The following is a 16,546-nucleotide window of genomic DNA, read 5'->3' on the forward strand; positions in this document are numbered from 1 at the left end:
AGTCAAAGTAAGATAACTGAATAAATTTAAGCCTAAACTTTTTTTGACATTTTGGTATTGAAAATGGGATTTGTCTTGTGATGAGTTCATTTCATCGAGTGAAAGGGTTTTTCAACATTTTTATTGATGGTTTTTCGTAAATTAAAAATTCTTGAAAGTGGAAGAGGATGAAAGGAGAAGAAAGTGTTTGATTTTAGAACGGGTAATTTCGATCGAATTTCAATATTGGACCACTTTGATTATTTTTAGTTTTTTTTCCTTATCTGGACAATTTGAAAAAATCGTTGTTTCGTTACATTAAGGAAAGGCGTTGGGACTCGCATAAAAATTATTGAGCCAGGCAAAGCTAGATTGAAAGAGAATGCAAAAATACATCACAAGCTAAAATTTTGGGTAATAACGTCACAATAGTTTTAAAATTTTGGAGAATTCAAAAAAAAATTTAGTCAAAAGTTATAAAAAAATCAAATTTTTCCAAATTGACTTAAAAACTGATTGGAAGCAATTTTGAACCGTTTCGAGTATTTTTGGAGCCTCCGGCAAATTTTTGAAAATCAAAATTTCCACAAAATTTCTGCAAATGAAATGAAATTGAAAAGCCAAAATTCCTCTGGATTCTAATTTCAAACACGCTATTGAGTCGACTACAAGAGGTTTCAAGCCTTTGAAGCTGTCAGTGAATTTTTGAAAGTTCCAATTTTCAAAAAAAAATCATAAAATCTGATTTTGGAAATTCAAATTTAAAAAATCGTCTGGAGGCTGTGAGAATTAAAATTGGAGTGCAGAGTTAATTTCGGCTTTCCATCTCCATTTGATGAAATTTCGGGAAAATTTTCTGTTTCAAAAATCTACTGGAGGCTCTTGTAATTTTCAAAAAGTAGCTGGAGGCTCCAAAAGGACATGAAATCACCTGCATTTACTTGGTGGCGTGCTGAAATTAGAGTTCAAAGTGAATTTCAACTTTCCAACTTTATTTGCTGAATCTGAATTGATGTGGAAATTTGAAGTTTTAACAATCTGCTGGAGGCTCCAAAACTGCCCGAAACCATTTCTTGATCGAATTGAAGTAGAATAATCAGGGACAGGGGTACTTAAATTTTGAGAAAAATGGGGATTTTGTAAAGTTCAAGCAGGATTAACTTGAAAACCACAAATGGCACACTTTTGAAATTGTGACCACTTTGTGAGTCTAGGTATATGGAAGAGATTTTTGGAGATGTGGTAAAAATCAGTGTGACCACATTTTTGAGTACCAAAAATTAGCTATAAAGGTTTAAAACTGTTTAAATTCTGATGAAATTACGTCAAGTGTAGCCTGAGTAACTTTATGTGCTGATTAGCATATCAAAAAATTAAGGAGACGTCGAGAATAGAGTATAAACCAGAATTCAGCTTTTCAGGTAAATTTGTTAAAATTTTGATTTTTTTCCTATTGAAAAGCTTCATAAGTTGGCCTATTTAGTACATACCTATCCTCATTTTTCTGGAGAAAACGATGTTGATTGCGAATCAATGTTCATCATGAAGCTTCTTTCTACTGAAAAAGATTCAATTTTTGATGAAAAAATATCCTACCCCTAAAATGGACCCCAGATTGGAATTCGGCGATCTCGAATTAGTAGAAAACTATTTTTTGTCCGATTTTTTTAGAGAATTGAAAAGATTGAGAAGGGTATAGCAAAAAAAATATTTATGTTCATATCTTGGAGATGAAAACTTTTGGTTGCGAATCGAGTTGAAACTTCAGATGAAGAAGGTTGAATCTTCGAACTGAATGGAAACAGTTTTAAACCTCAAAACGATTTAAAATCGTTAGTAATTGGTTCAGTGGACCATTTAGCATTCTAATAAGCCAAGTTAGTGAAATTTTGTTCTTCATTTTTTCAAATAGCCACTTTTGGGCGTCGAAATTGCAATTTTCAAAATAGAATTTCATGTTGAAAATTTACTTTATTTTTCAAAAATTAGGCGTTTGATAGGTTTAAGTAGGTAGGAAATTCTCTCTGCTTTCGATTAATATTATTTTGAACCCAATAAGTGCGATCTATTGCTTGCCAGATCCTATCTGAAAACCCCTCAAAGTGGCTACGTTTGGCCACTTTTCCCTTATCTATCTACCACCCATTCATTTATACCTAAATTTTAATCCATATTTGAAAATTATTATCATGTTCTAGGCTGTCTCCGGAATCGTAGATCGACCATGTGCCGAGTGCGCAGGAATCAAAGGAGAAGGGGGTGCCCGTGGCCCCCCAGGATATCAAGGAATGCAAGGTCCTCCTGGTGAAAACGGCCCCGATGGACCTCCCGGATACAAAGGTGTTCGAGGTGATCGCGGAGAATTTGGAATTATGGGTGATAAAGGTGAAAGAGTAAGTGGAACCACATGATTACGTCTTATTTGCGATTATTTGACTAAATAAATAAACCGATACGTATGAAAATAACATGAAAATTGATTCAAATAGGGTGATCAAGGGCCACGCGGTTTCCCCGGATCTCAAGGAGCACCCGTAAGTATTGAATTTCACTTTAGAAAAAAAATTCCACACCTATTCAAGTAACTAAATCCATTTTGTAGGGATTTGCCGGATTGAAAGGATTTCCTGGACTAAAAGGCTTGGACGGATGTCCTGGAACGAATGGAACCAAAGGAGAAGTTGGAGATGTAGGACCAATGGGTCCGCAAGGATTACCCGGTGCAGATGGGGATCGAGGACCAAGAGGAGATCCTGGAGAAGGTGGTTCCAACAGTTTATTTGTTAAAGGAGATCGCGGAGATTCTGGAAATTATGGACAACCGGTAAATTTTCAGTATTTTATGTAAGCTTATTGTAGATTCGCGTTGATTTAATTTAATCAATGTTGTGATAGGGGTTACCTGGACCACCTGGAGCTGTTGGGTTGCCAGGAATTCAAGGGCCACCCGGAGATGAGGTATGCATTAAATACATCTTGTCTACCATACATACAGGATGTTCGGTATGAAACTTCAGAGAAAGAGTATTTTTCTTCTGAGATTTCATCAGTGACATCATTATATACGTGAGATAATCTAAACAAGAACATTTTAGGGTCGCCCAGGTCAACCAGGACCCCGAGGTGAACCTGGAGATAGAGGTCCTCCAACCAAAGGTGTGAAAGGATCACCGGGAGAGTATGGTGATGTCGGTGAACCTGGTGATATAATTTACGGTGGTGCACAAACTCAAGGACCTACACTTACTGACACCAAAGGGGAAAGAGGAGATCAAGGAGAAACAGGAGAACCAGGCAGACCTGGGGTTAAAGGTTTTCCTGGAGATAATGGACCTAAGGTAAGGAAACTTTACTATCGAAAATCTCCTTTTATGACAGTCCATATTACCCCATGAGATTTAAAGTTTCAACCAGATACTTGTGATATTTTTTATATCTTCGTGGGGTAAGAATGTTCATTCTGAAAACATATTTTTCATGCATCCCCACTTATACAGGGTCAACGAGGATACAAAGGATTAAAAGGTCTACCTGGCGAAACTGGAATGCAAGGACCTGTAGGTAAAGAAGGCCGAGTTGGCGCAGAAGGGCCACCAGGAATGAAAGGAATTAAAGGAGCGCCTGGTAATTTCGGAAAAAATGGACCCGACGGTCAAAAAGTAAGCCATTATTTTTGTTGATCGGAGGTTTTCGATTATTTCTGGATACGAATACTCACTTTTTGCAGGGAGCACCGGGTGAACCAGGATTTCAGGGTAGGCCAGGAGCTCAAGGACCAGTCGGTCTGCCTGGAAAATATGATCCAAGATTAGATACTGGACGCTTGCCTGGGCCAGTAGGACCTCAAGGACCATTTGGTAAATTGTCAATTGAAAAATTCCAAAAACTGAGTAAGGTATTTCTTCAAACTGGAATGTTTTGTAGGTTTCACCGGTGGGCAAGGAGAACCTGGTAAGGATGGTGAGCCAGGTTTACAAGGCTTCATAGGACAAACTGGAGAACCAGGTCCACCAGGGCAGCCAGGAAGACCAGGACCAAAAGGAAGATCGATAAAAGGGGATAGAGGAATGAATGGTATAAAACTTTATATTTTTTATATGTACATAGCACCGAGATGACCAATAACAACACTGTTAGACATTATAAAGGCGACTCTCTATTTTTTACTTAGGATTAAATGGACCTCCTGGACGAGTTGGATCACCAGGTCCACCAGGAGTCGAGGGACCTCCTGGAGATAAAGGTAGACCAGGAGCAACTATTATTGGTCCACCAGGATACAGTGGATCACCAGGGTTTAATGGAAGAAAAGGTGAACCAGGAGATCGAGGAGATCCTGGACCACAAGGTTTGAATTTTCTTAACCGATGAAATTGTCAAAATGATATTCGTATCTGTTACATCGAATTTTAATTTTTAGGAGTAAAAGGAGCAGCGGGAGATGGTCGACGGGTTACAGGACCTCGAGGTCCTACTGGTTTACCCGGATTTCCTGGTATTTCTGGAGATGATGGAGCTCCCGGACTTCCTGGACTTTTTGGACTGAAAGGAGACAGAGGAGATGATTGCGGATTTTGTCCACCAGGTTAGTACCACCTACAGTAGCGTGCAAATTAGTTTGGGACAGCAGCAAAATCACAACATTACACCATTTTTCAACAGCTCGCTACAACAATACCGCTAACAATTTTGAAAAAAAAATTACAGGGGGTGACAGCCCTATCCTTTACGAAAATTTTGATGTGTTAGAACCAAAAAAAATAAGTTTCTATAAGCTCATAAAAGCTCACTGAAATAAAAATCAGAAAATTTTCAGTCTTTTAGTTTTCCGCATTTACCGGACGAACCGTACGTCCTAGCAAAAATCTGATGACATTATGCTGAAAGAGAATTAAATTCTCTACAATTTCGTTTCTGTGAAATTTTCGTAGGACGCTCGGTTTCCAAACTGCACGCCTTCAAAGTTTGAGTAAAAAACCGTTGCTGCAACTTTTTTTTACTAGAAAAACCAACCTTTGCACGCTACTGTAGTTTTTCGCATTTACCGAACGAACCGTACGTCCTAGCAAAAATCTGATGGGATTATGCTGAAAGAGAATTAAATTCTCTACAATTTCGTTAACATGAAATTCTTGTAGGACGCTCTGTTTCAAAACTGCACGTCTTTGAAGTTTTAGTTTAAAAAAGTTGGTTTTTTTACTAAAAAAAAGTTGCAGCAACGTTTTTTACTCAAACTTTACAGGTGTACAGTTTTGAAACCGAGCATTCTGCGAAATTTTCATAGAAACGAAATTGTAGAGAATTTAATTCTCTTTCAGCATAATGTCATCAGATTTTTGCTAGGACGTACGGTTCGTCCGGTAAATGCGGAAAACTAAAAGACTGAAAATTTTCTGATTTTTATTTCAGTGAGCTTTTATGAGCTTATAGAAACTTATTTTTTTTGGTTCTAACACATCAAAATTTTCGTAAAGGATAGGGCTGTCACCCCCTGTAATTTTTTTTTCAAAATTGTTAGCGGTATTGTTGTAGCGAGCTGTTGAAAAATGGTGTAATGTTGTGATTTTGCTGCTGTCCCAAACTAATTTGCACGCTACTGTACTGCGTTCAAGTTGTTGGATTTCTCTGCTTAATGCGTTGCTTACGGACCTGTTCAGTTGTTTGATGATTTTGCATCTTTGAACAATTAAAAAAAAAAATTCTCATTTGATTATCTATGAAACCAATAGTGTGATTTTTTTCAAATGCAATCCATAAGACAAAGTAGGTCGTCTGATAATAAGGTCTTTCAACTACAGATAAAAATTATTATCGCTACATTGTACTTATGTTACTTTTTGATATAATACGATGTAATTTTCATAGAAATGTATTTTTTCCCAACGAAATCTTTATCATATTCGAGTTAGTGAAACTATCATCGTCATGTTATATGTTCTTGAATTGAATAAAAATAATGGTAATGATTAAAGATGCTTTACACGTGTGGTACAGTCATCGTAAAATATTATAAAACATGCATATTAATTTGCCTCATAATATGCACATAAAAATATCATTCAACCTATTCAGAAAATTTTCCAATTCAAATTTCCGTTTCAAGCGAGCCTCAATTTTTTAAAATGAATATTGCTCATTTGTCTGCATCTTTTTGTTCCAGGCTCACCCGGAATAAGAGGAGATTATGGTGTAAGAGGACCCGATGGATATTCTGGTCCACCTGGGCTACAGGGTTTACCTGGGCCTAGAGGCGATAAGGGTGAATCTGGTAATCCAGGCAGACAGGGAGTAAAAGGTTTAAAGGGAAGTAATGGACCTATGGGTCCAGAAGGCGAACCAGGATCCAAAGGTAAACCAGGAACGATAATATACCCGGATTCGCAGCGAACAATAGGGGAGAAAGGAGAAATAGGAGAACCTGGCTTCTTAGGCGAAACTGGACAACCTGGTCTTCAAGGTCCTCCAGGCCCGGATGGAGAACCAGGTCCTGCAGGACCAAGAGGTGTAAAGGTATGCTCATCATACTCATGCTTAAAAAATTCCATCATGTAGGAATTGAACTATAATCAAAATTTCAACAGGGTATCAGAGGAGAATATGGAATACCAGGTCGTGATGGTACACCAGGAATTCCGGGTACTCTAGGACAGAAGGGAGAATCCGCATTTATCGACGCAAACTTCCTTCGAGGTGATGATGGTTCCCCAGGATTTAAAGGAGTAAAAGGAGAACACGGAATAAAAGGCGAACAAGGTCCACGTGGACCAGGATTAGATGTTTTGTTGTTCTTAAAGGGAGATAAAGGAATAAAAGGGGAACAGGGAGACGAAGGTGAACATTTCATATCTTATTGTTCTCATTATAGGTACAATAAATCAAGTCTTCAAGGTATTAATTAATTGTTGACTGCGTTTCGAATTTCTAGGCGCCATCGGTAGAAAAGGATATCCTGGCTTTCCTGGAAATAATGGCGAACCTGGATCCCGAGGCCTCACTGGACCAACCGGAGAAGTAATCCAAGGTGTACAAGGCTTACCAGGCATCGCAGGAGAAACTGGCAGTGCTGGAGCTAAAGGAGCGCTCGGACAACCAGGTCCACAAGGACCGGCTGGAATACCTGTATGGTCACATTCAACCTCTCAATGTTAATTGTTAACCCAAACATTCGTTTGTGTTCAACTCGAAAGTTGTTTTCAGGCACCACTGGCTGATAAAGGAGACAGGGGTGATCCAGGCAGATATATTTTACAAGGAGAAAGAGGTACTCTCGGAACACCCGGAGATAAAGGAGAGATCGGAGAAGAAGGAGTTAAAGGCTATCCAGGATCTGCTGGGTTTGCTGGTATACCGGGATATGTGGGCCAAAAGGGAGCACCTGGTCCGACAGGCGAACCTGGAACATCGGTTAGTAAAAAATCATTATACCTAGTAGACCTATTAGCTTTTTTGTCATTTTATGTTCAACATTTTCTCAACAGCTTTATTTCATCGTTATAATTTTTTTAGGGTAAAAAAGGTGAACCTGGTATCACTCGTCAAGGTTTCCAAGGTGCTCCAGGTAGTCAAGGAGCGCCTGGACAAAAAGGAGATATTGGGGAACCAGGAGTAAAAGGTGAGATTGTACAAGTAATTACCAATTTATTCCAATCTGCGCAAATTCTCTTATAATTTAATATTTGAGCCACAATTGTCCAAAACTGTCTGAAGAATGTTTTTTTTTTCAAAATGTTTTTTGAACTTTTTATGGCTTGTAATAGTCCAAAATCAGTCAATATGTTGCCAATATGGGAGACAAAATCAATTGTTAAAGATGTTGTGCCTTATTTGTAGGTTTTCCTGGAGAACTTGGCTACATCGGATTCAAAGGATCGAAAGGAGAACCTGGTGAAGTAGGTGTGCTTGGAATCACAGGAGATGACGGACTTCCTGGAGAAAAGGGTAAACGGGGATTAGACGGATACATAGGAATAGCCGGTGAACCAGGAGAAAATGGACAAGTTGGAGATGAAGGTTAGAATTCACAAGTTTGATGTACCTAACCTATTCAATGATTTCTTACAATTGTAATGATTTCCAATTGAATCTTCAGGTTTGAAAGGACAAACCGGTAGGCCTGGACCAGGAGGACCTTTTGGAGTGAAAGGTGAACGTGGAGAAATCGGAATATCCGGGCCTGTTGGACGAGAAGGTGCACCCGGGCCAAAGGTGAAAATTTATTGATATGATAATTTATTGAGTGTTCATTGCGGACCAGTGAGATGTATGGAATATTGTGTATAATGTCTCATTTTACATAATGGACTTTTTTTTAGGGACCTACTGGTGATATAGGTGTGCTAGGATTACCAGGACCTCCTGGAGAATCTTCGTTCAGTGGACCCCAAGGGGATACTGGAGAACCAGGTAGGTACCAGTGTTAATATCACAAGCCGGCATATTTTGATTTTTCAATTTCATTATCAATTGAATGTTCCTTGAAGGACGTATTGGATCTCAAGGCGCAGTTGGAGAACCTGGTATTGATGGATTCCCAGGCTTACCCGGTGATAATGGAACATCATATGAAGGATCTCGTGGAGTTAAAGGAATGAAGGGAGAACCGGGCAGAGATGGTTTCGACGGAATACCTGGACAACGTGTAATGCAACAAATCTTGTTTTTTGTAAATATGTACATGTAGTAGTTGGTATTTTTTTCAATTGATGATTTGTGTTTTTCAATCAGGGACCCATGGGAGATTTAGGATCAGTGGGTCCTAAGGGAGAACAAGGTGATGAAGGTCTGAAAGGATATGTGGGATTACCAGGCCGCACTGGAAAACCTTGCCGCGCATGTACACCCGGTCCTCAAGGAAATATTGGTCCTTCTGGATCTAAAGGCAAAATAGGCGAGTTGGGTGATCCTGGAGAAATGGGTGCACCGGGTGAGATATCAAATTTGAGTTTATTCAATTGGCATATAGTTCATAGTTGATATTCTACATTTTGAATTTTTACATTTTTACAGGTCTACCTGGAGATCAAGGATTCCGTGGTATTATGGGACCTCCTGGTGTGCCAGGAGCTAAAGGACCACGCGGTGATATTGGACCTACAATATACCCTCTAACAGTGAAAGGTGATCTAGGAGATAAAGGAATTGCTGGTTTCAAGGGTCAACCTGGACCCCAAGGTGCTGAAGGTTTTCGTGGACCTCGTGGGTTCAAGGTATGATATAATTGAATGCTGAATATTGATTTGTCGTTGCATGTACTTATTTCATTAATTTTCAATTTCATTGAAATTCAGGGTGAAAGAGGAGATACTGGACCCCAAGGGCCGCTTGGACTACAAGGAGCTGCTGGAATTGATGGACTCGTAGGTGAACAAGGTCCTCCAGGATTACGAGGTAACATAATAAAGCATGAATCAATTTTTTCGAAAAAATTTCGCTCGAGTGATGTGCATAAATTGTTATTGTCTCCGATATCAAATGACCAGGATAACTTTGTACTTATCCAGAACATTTCGGTTCTTTGCAGGCCCTCCTGGAGAAAACGCAGAACATGGTGAACAAGGCGATGCAGCTCTCGATGGATTTCCAGGTGCCCAAGGCCTTGTTGGCCAAAAAGGAGCTCCTGGTGATTACGGACCAAATGGAGCTCCTGGACTTAGGGGTCCTCCCGGCATAGAAACTAAAGGCATCAAAGGAGAAACCGGACCTAGAGGTATGTTAGGCGTGAAAAATCAAATATTATTCAGCGAAATAATTTTTGGATATTGTTTCTAGGTCCATCAATACCTGGACGACCGGGTTTACCCGGAACGCCTGGCTTTGATGGAAACCCAGGCAGATCTGGTTTAAAAGGAGATGAGGGAGAGCCTGGAATCTCTAGATTCGCGTAAGAATTATAATTCATTTATCCAATTTTATTCATAAATCATCAATAATCCAGTTTCGATTTCAATTTTCAGTGCTAAAGGTCAACCAGGAGACAGGGGAGCGGTCGGATTACCTGGTGTGAAAGGAAATAAAGGACCTATCGGAGATACTGGTTTCCCAGGATTCTCTGGATTGATAGGAAGAAAAGGCGAACAAGGTGATACTGGTAGAGCAGGTTTCACTGGTATTCAAGGATCGCCTGGATTAAAAGTAAATTTGAAAGTGCAATTTTAAATCATACAGGTATTAAACATAATGGAGCTACAAAATTTCAATTTTTTTTCATAGGGAGTAAAGGGTATGCAAGGAGAAATGGGCTCTTTCAATTTATCTCTTCATCGAGGAATACCTGGACAAAAAGGATTACCCGGTGACCGAGGAATTTATGGACCTGAGGGTGAACCTGGTTTCCCAGGCTTTAGAGGAACGAAAGGTGCGAAAGGTAATGCAGGACTTCCAGGACTTGATGGTTCGTACGGACCTGAAGGATTTAAGGGAGATGTTGGTGCTCCGGGGTATTCTGGAATTCGAGGACCGCAAGGAATAAGTGGTAAATTGAAGTTAATTTTTATTTAAAAAAAAAAAAAAAATGATCAATTAAATATTACGTTTTTATTTTAGGACCGCCTGGAAGACGAGGAGATCCAGCACCACCTGCGAGACCGGTACCACATCGAGGATTTTTCTTCACGCATCATTCTCAAAGTGAACTCGTACCCGGATGTCCCGCCAATACCAGGGAATTATGGTCTGGATACTCTTTGTTGCATTTCATGGGCAATGCTAAAGCTCACGGACAAGATCTTGGTAAATTAAACTTATCATTTAGTTAACAGTTCAACCTGAGTAAAAAGTATCATGTGGCTTATTAAAATGGGTAAAAATTTCAGCCAAGTTCCACAAATTTCTATCGAATTTTTTTGATCCAATTTGAAAAATTTTGGAAGACAAGATCGAGTCTTCAAGATGTTTTAAAAAGTGTCTCGCAACCTGTCAAAATGGATTAACCCTTAATTGCATAATGGGTCAAATATGGAACGTTCATTTTGAAAAATTCTACAAGTGTTAAAAAAATATTTTTTTTGCTCGGAAACATAATGTTCCATTTTCGGAACGTTTCTACATTCTACAGAAAAAGTTATATAGAATTCCCTCCATATAAAAAAAAAATACAAACATTCACATTCAGCCAGGCGAGAATTTCAAAAACAGCTGATTTCTCACGTTTTCAAAACTCTGTGGAAGCGCTGTAATCTACCGTAAATGACCTGAAAAAATTTTTTCTAAGTAGTTGGCGGTCTCTAGTTGATGTAGAATGAACGAAAAACGACCGACCTGCAAATATATTACCTTGGTGACCGAAAATATGAGTGTTCCAAATCTGGCACATTATGAGTTCAGTGAACAAAGTTTTCCAAAAGAGTGTTCCAAATCTGGAACATCATGGGTTCAGTGAACAAATTTTTCCAAAAAGGTGATAACTTTCTCTTATCACAAACTCCTTCTTTTCACTCGAGTACTCAAATACTGTTTTATTAAGCTATGATTATACTGAACTTAGCTGTAAACTTGACCGTCAACTTATTCACATAATTTTGGATAGCGAACAATTTTTTTTCGCATTTAAACCGAGTTTATGTTAAACTGAGTTCAAATCCGCATTCTGCGACTGGCCCTGAGTGATAAATATAAGGAATAAGTTTACTGCTAAGTTCAGTATAATCATAGCTTTACTTTTCATACTGGCTGTGTACTTGTTTCAATCATTTTTAGTTGAATTTCGGCACAGATGTTCCGAAAATGGAACATTACTTCTATCATTGAATACATAATGTGCCATATGTGGAACACACTTTATTTCACCCTTTTCGGGGGTTGTTTTGGGGGGATGATTTTTTTCATTATTTTTCCCATGTTATAGACCACCAAAACTAACAAAAAAAAAATTTTTCACTGAATTTTAAAATGTCATGCAATTAAGGGTTAAGATTTTACGAAAATCCAAATACATATTTTGATGAAAATTATTTTTGAGCATTTTTGAATAACTCTGCATCCAAAGCTGGGTCGTGATTTTCGGGATTATGCGACCTATCAAAATGGGTTGAAATCGCAGAAAATCATACCTATATTTCAACAAAAATGTTTTTTTGAGCGTTTTTGAACTATCTTTGGTTCAAAATTAGGTCACAATTTTTGGAATTTGTGAAAAAAGACCCGAAAAATATTCTGATTGAAATATTTGAGTTTTTCGTAAAATTTTAACCCATTTTGATAGGTCACTCGACACCTTTTTTCAATAACCCCAAAAAACGTCACTAAATTTTGGGGGCACTCTTCAAAAATGTTCAAAAAACTTTTTTTTCAAATATTTGAATTTCTTGCGAAATTTTAACTCATTTTGATAAGTCTTAAGGTCACTTTTAAATATAATTCTGCAACAGTTCGGAAATCCAAAACTCATCTTTTCTGAAGTTTTTGAGCTTAGAAAAATTACAGTCAAATTCGATTTCTAAAGCACTCTTGCCAGCTGTGTTTGAGATGAATTTTTTCTCTAGTTCTTTCTCAATCACTAATTATGATCGATCAATTTTAATGGTTACAGGAGCCCCAGGAAGTTGTCTGATGAAATTCTCAACGATGCCTTTCGTATTCTGCAACTTGAACAACGTTTGTGATTACGCCACCAGAAACGATTACAGTTATTGGTTAAGCACACCTGAGCCTATGCCCATGATGATGACCAGCATTCAAGCGAGCGATGTCAAGAAATATATATCTAGGTACATACATACATACCTACATACTTACTCTACATATCAACATCATAGTTGGGTACCTATTTTTCACGATTGTATCTATATTTATTTTATTTTGTCGCAGATGTTCGGTTTGCGAAGCCGAAACCAGAGCTATCGCTGTACACAGTCAAACATCGTCGATTCCAGATTGTCCAGGAGGTTGGGAAGAATTATGGTCCGGTTTTAGTTTCCTTATGGTAAGATTTTCTTTATCAGTAATAAGACTCCTCAATCATCTCGTACTTTTACTAATACCTTTCCATTTTTGTAGCACACCGATGCCGGAGCTGAAGGAGGTGGACAATCGCTGGTCAGTCCCGGATCCTGTCTCAAGGAATTCCGCACAGCTCCATTTATCGAATGTCATGGTAAAGGCACTTGTAACTACTTCTCATCAGCTTTCTCTTACTGGTTGGCTACCATCAGAGATCCAGATCAGTTCAGAAAACCAAAAGAACAGGTTCTGAAAGGCAATACCGGACAAACTAGAATAAGTAGATGTAGAGTATGTCTTAGAAAGAAAGAACGTAAGGTTGTTTTACGACAGCCTAGTGGACGTTATTACAGGTCCGGCCGTGGTTTCTAGAGTAGTAATAAAATCAAATTTTTGCTAGTCATTTTGTAAATACGTTCATATATCTCTTTGTTAATAATTTACATATTTTTAAAAGTTTAAAATGATAATGTATTGTACACGTGTAATTTATGTGATGATTTTACGAATTAATTAAATTTTAGAGAGAGAGAGAGAAAACTTATGTCAAATTGAAGTGTCAATGTTTTTGACACTTTGTTATTACCAGAAAATAATCTTTTGTTTAAAAAACACAATACCTGTGTATTTTCAAAATCATTTTTGTGATAACTTTTATGTACTTAATTCCAATATTTTTTACTGCCCATAAATTAAGTTTGTAATATACCTACTGTTGATATGTTGTACCTGTTTTAAAACTTTGAAGGGGAGGAACACGAGAACACTTCATAAATTAAGTATTGGAGGGGAAATGCCATGCATCGTAAATAGGTACCTACTTACGACTGGAAGCGTTATATTATCTCAAGTTGAAATTTTTTCACACACTTGTAAAGCATCCCCAGAAACCCTCTTAGCCAAAAAATCAGGTTAGTTATGCTATTTTAAAGTACCTGAGTATTTAAATTGATGTTCAATTAAAAAAAAAAAAAAAAAAAAAATGATACCTAATAATTTTAATGGAAACTTGCTATACACCACCATGTCAACTCAAGCTGCCCATATTTTTATGGGGGTGGTTATTTCTCAACATAGGTTCTTGAGAACTGAAATATGGTTGCAATCTGGGTGTAACAACACAGGGATGAATCATCCCTACCCCTAAAAACTGCCCAAACTCGCCACCATGTCAACTTTAACAGCCCATATCTTTATGATGGTTGCCTCACAACATACTCTCTTGAGAAATAGAGCTATGGATGAAGTCTAGGTGTAACTCCACAGGGTCGAATCACCCCTCACCCCTGAAATTGACGAAAACTCACCACCATATCAACTTAATCACCAGACCCATATATTTATGGTGGTTACCTCTCGACATACTCCCTCGAGAAATGGTTAAATGGTGGAAATCCGTGCTCATATTTTTATGATTTTACCTCTCAACATGATTCCAAGAAAAATGGGATTATGGTTGAGAATCGTCAATACACTCCTGTGTAATTTTCCATTGAAATTATCATTTTTTTGAAAATTGAATATTTCAAAACTTAAAAAAATATTGTTACTCTCGCCTGATTTTTATTTTAGCAGCTGATTTTTTTTTTTGGCTATGAGGATTTCTGGGGATGTTCTACACAAGCCTGTGAAAGTTGTTTTCTTGTTGGTGAGTGAAAGAATTAAAGTTAGGCAGAAGAATCCAAATGACGAAGTGTACACAGTTGTGATGTTGATAATGCTGATGGGTTCCAAATATGGACCACTTCAAAAGTTCAAAAAAAGGATGCAAATTTTTCAAGTCATTCCATTGATAAAATAACATTAACAGATGTTTAATTAAAACAATAAGAGCAAATTCTAAGGGTCAAATGGATTTTTTCCTGAGAAAGTCAAAATTTGAAAAAATTATTTTGGGACCCCCAATATGGACCACTTTGAAAAATCAAAAAACAGAGGCTGTAATTTCGTAAAAAGTCATTTAATTGATAAAATAACTTATAACAGAATTATGTTTAATCAAAATTATTCCTCTACATTGATATTGCTTCAAAAATCTCTGGGTCTTGGTACAATTGTATGTACACCATGACACAAAAGTAGTGCCCGATGGCTTTGATTTCTAAGTGGAAAGAGCTAGCGAAATGAATAAAGTGGCGTTGAGTTGGGAAAAATAAGGGTTTTCAAAAGTGACCTTGAAAATTTCAGGCCCATGCACAGGGTGTCCACAAATTGAAAAACTGGTTTGGTCAAAAAATTCAAACCAGTTTTTATTGGCGCAATGTATTCTACACACTAAGGCGACAAAAACGTGGTATGAATTTTTTGAAACCGGTCCATTAATTTGCAACCAGTTAACAAAAAATACCCAAAAATATTGTAGATGGAGAAAAATGCTTGAAACAAAAAATGTAGAGCGTGAAAAATTACACAATTCAGTCTTATCAGATTTTGAAACCGGTTCATTGGTTCGCATTTAGCAACCAGTTTTTGACGGTTGTCTGAAAATTTGAGATAGAGAAAAAAAACTTTAAACAAAAGTTGTGGAGCGTGAAAAATTAAACCATTTTTGCTGACCGGATTTTGAAATTGGTTCATTAATAATTCACAACCAGTTACAACCAGTTATCGAAAATTATTCAAAAATTGTAGATATGTAGTGAAAAAAGCTTGAAACAAAAGTTGTAGAGTGAGAAAAATCACACAATTCTGATTAATCACATTTGGAAACCGGTTCATTGGTTCGCATTTAGAAACCATGTTTCTGACATTCACCTAAAAATTGGAGATGGAGATGAAAGTTTGAAATTGTCAGAAACATGGTTTCTAAATGCGAACCAATGAACCGGTTTCCAAATGTGATTACTCAGAATTGTGTCATTTTTCTCACTCTACAACTTTTGTTTCAAGATTTTTTCACTACCTATCTACAATTTTTGAATAATTTTCGATAACTGGTTGTAACTGGTTGTAAATTATTAATGAACCAGTTTCAAAATCCGGTCAGCAAAAATGGTTTAATTTTTCACGCTCTACAACTTTTGTTTAAAGTTTTTTTCTCTATCTCCAATTTTGAAACCAGTTCATTACATAATTCGCAGAAAGCCATTCAGAAGATACTGAGTTGCAAATTGATTAGCCATTCTCAAAATCTGATTAGCAAAAATGGTTCAATTTTTCACGCTCTACAACTTTTGGTTCAAGTTTTTTTCTCTATCTCCAATTTTTAGGTGATTGTCAAAAACTGGTTGCTAAATGCGAACCTATGAACCGGTTTCAAAATGTGATCAGACCAAATTGTGTAATTTTTCATGCTCTACAACTTTTGTTTCAAGCTTTTTTCTCCATCTACAATTTTTGGGTATTTTTTGTCAACTGGTTGCAAATTAAAAAACCGGTTTCAAAATCCAATCAGAGAAAATGCTTCAATTTTTCACGCCTTACAACTTTTGTTTCAAGGTTTATTCTCAACCTTCAACATTTAAGTAGTTTTTGATAACTGGTTGCAAATTAAAGAACCGGTTTCAAAATCCAATCCGAGAAAATGCTTCAATTTTTCACGCACTACAACTTTTCTTTCGAGTTTTTTTCTCGGCCTCCAATTTCTAGGTGATTGTCAAAGACTGGTTGCTAAATGCTAACCAATAAACCA

The 16,546-nt window shown here is 37.4% G+C and overlaps 1 protein-coding gene across 1 annotated transcript in view; it reads left to right on the plus strand.

The window, feature by feature from the left end:
• Positions 1 to 13,643, plus strand: part of LOC135834894 (collagen alpha-5(IV) chain-like) — a 31,250-nt gene extending 17,607 nt beyond the window's left edge. The window contains exons 2-31 of the mRNA XM_065348875.1: positions 2,178 to 2,372; positions 2,469 to 2,513; positions 2,582 to 2,803; positions 2,875 to 2,937; positions 3,075 to 3,317; positions 3,477 to 3,638; positions 3,707 to 3,836; positions 3,904 to 4,053; positions 4,151 to 4,327; positions 4,400 to 4,564; positions 6,140 to 6,489; positions 6,561 to 6,810; positions 6,905 to 7,098; positions 7,177 to 7,383; positions 7,486 to 7,591; positions 7,810 to 7,989; positions 8,069 to 8,184; positions 8,292 to 8,382; positions 8,460 to 8,617; positions 8,704 to 8,902; positions 8,986 to 9,185; positions 9,267 to 9,366; positions 9,500 to 9,685; positions 9,748 to 9,859; positions 9,933 to 10,110; positions 10,189 to 10,450; positions 10,522 to 10,707; positions 12,506 to 12,683; positions 12,784 to 12,898; positions 12,973 to 13,643. Of these exons, the coding sequence (XP_065204947.1) occupies positions 2,178 to 2,372; positions 2,469 to 2,513; positions 2,582 to 2,803; positions 2,875 to 2,937; positions 3,075 to 3,317; positions 3,477 to 3,638; positions 3,707 to 3,836; positions 3,904 to 4,053; positions 4,151 to 4,327; positions 4,400 to 4,564; positions 6,140 to 6,489; positions 6,561 to 6,810; positions 6,905 to 7,098; positions 7,177 to 7,383; positions 7,486 to 7,591; positions 7,810 to 7,989; positions 8,069 to 8,184; positions 8,292 to 8,382; positions 8,460 to 8,617; positions 8,704 to 8,902; positions 8,986 to 9,185; positions 9,267 to 9,366; positions 9,500 to 9,685; positions 9,748 to 9,859; positions 9,933 to 10,110; positions 10,189 to 10,450; positions 10,522 to 10,707; positions 12,506 to 12,683; positions 12,784 to 12,898; positions 12,973 to 13,287 (5,235 nt within the window). The 3' untranslated portion in view covers positions 13,288 to 13,643. The remainder of the gene's footprint in view (positions 1 to 2,177; positions 2,373 to 2,468; positions 2,514 to 2,581; positions 2,804 to 2,874; positions 2,938 to 3,074; positions 3,318 to 3,476; positions 3,639 to 3,706; positions 3,837 to 3,903; positions 4,054 to 4,150; positions 4,328 to 4,399; positions 4,565 to 6,139; positions 6,490 to 6,560; positions 6,811 to 6,904; positions 7,099 to 7,176; positions 7,384 to 7,485; positions 7,592 to 7,809; positions 7,990 to 8,068; positions 8,185 to 8,291; positions 8,383 to 8,459; positions 8,618 to 8,703; positions 8,903 to 8,985; positions 9,186 to 9,266; positions 9,367 to 9,499; positions 9,686 to 9,747; positions 9,860 to 9,932; positions 10,111 to 10,188; positions 10,451 to 10,521; positions 10,708 to 12,505; positions 12,684 to 12,783; positions 12,899 to 12,972) is intronic.
• Positions 13,644 to 16,546: the final 2,903 nt, after the last annotated feature.

The sequence above is a fragment of the Planococcus citri genome, chromosome 2 (genome assembly GCF_950023065.1).
Source record: "Planococcus citri chromosome 2, ihPlaCitr1.1, whole genome shotgun sequence".
NCBI lineage: Eukaryota > Metazoa > Arthropoda > Insecta > Hemiptera > Pseudococcidae > Planococcus > Planococcus citri.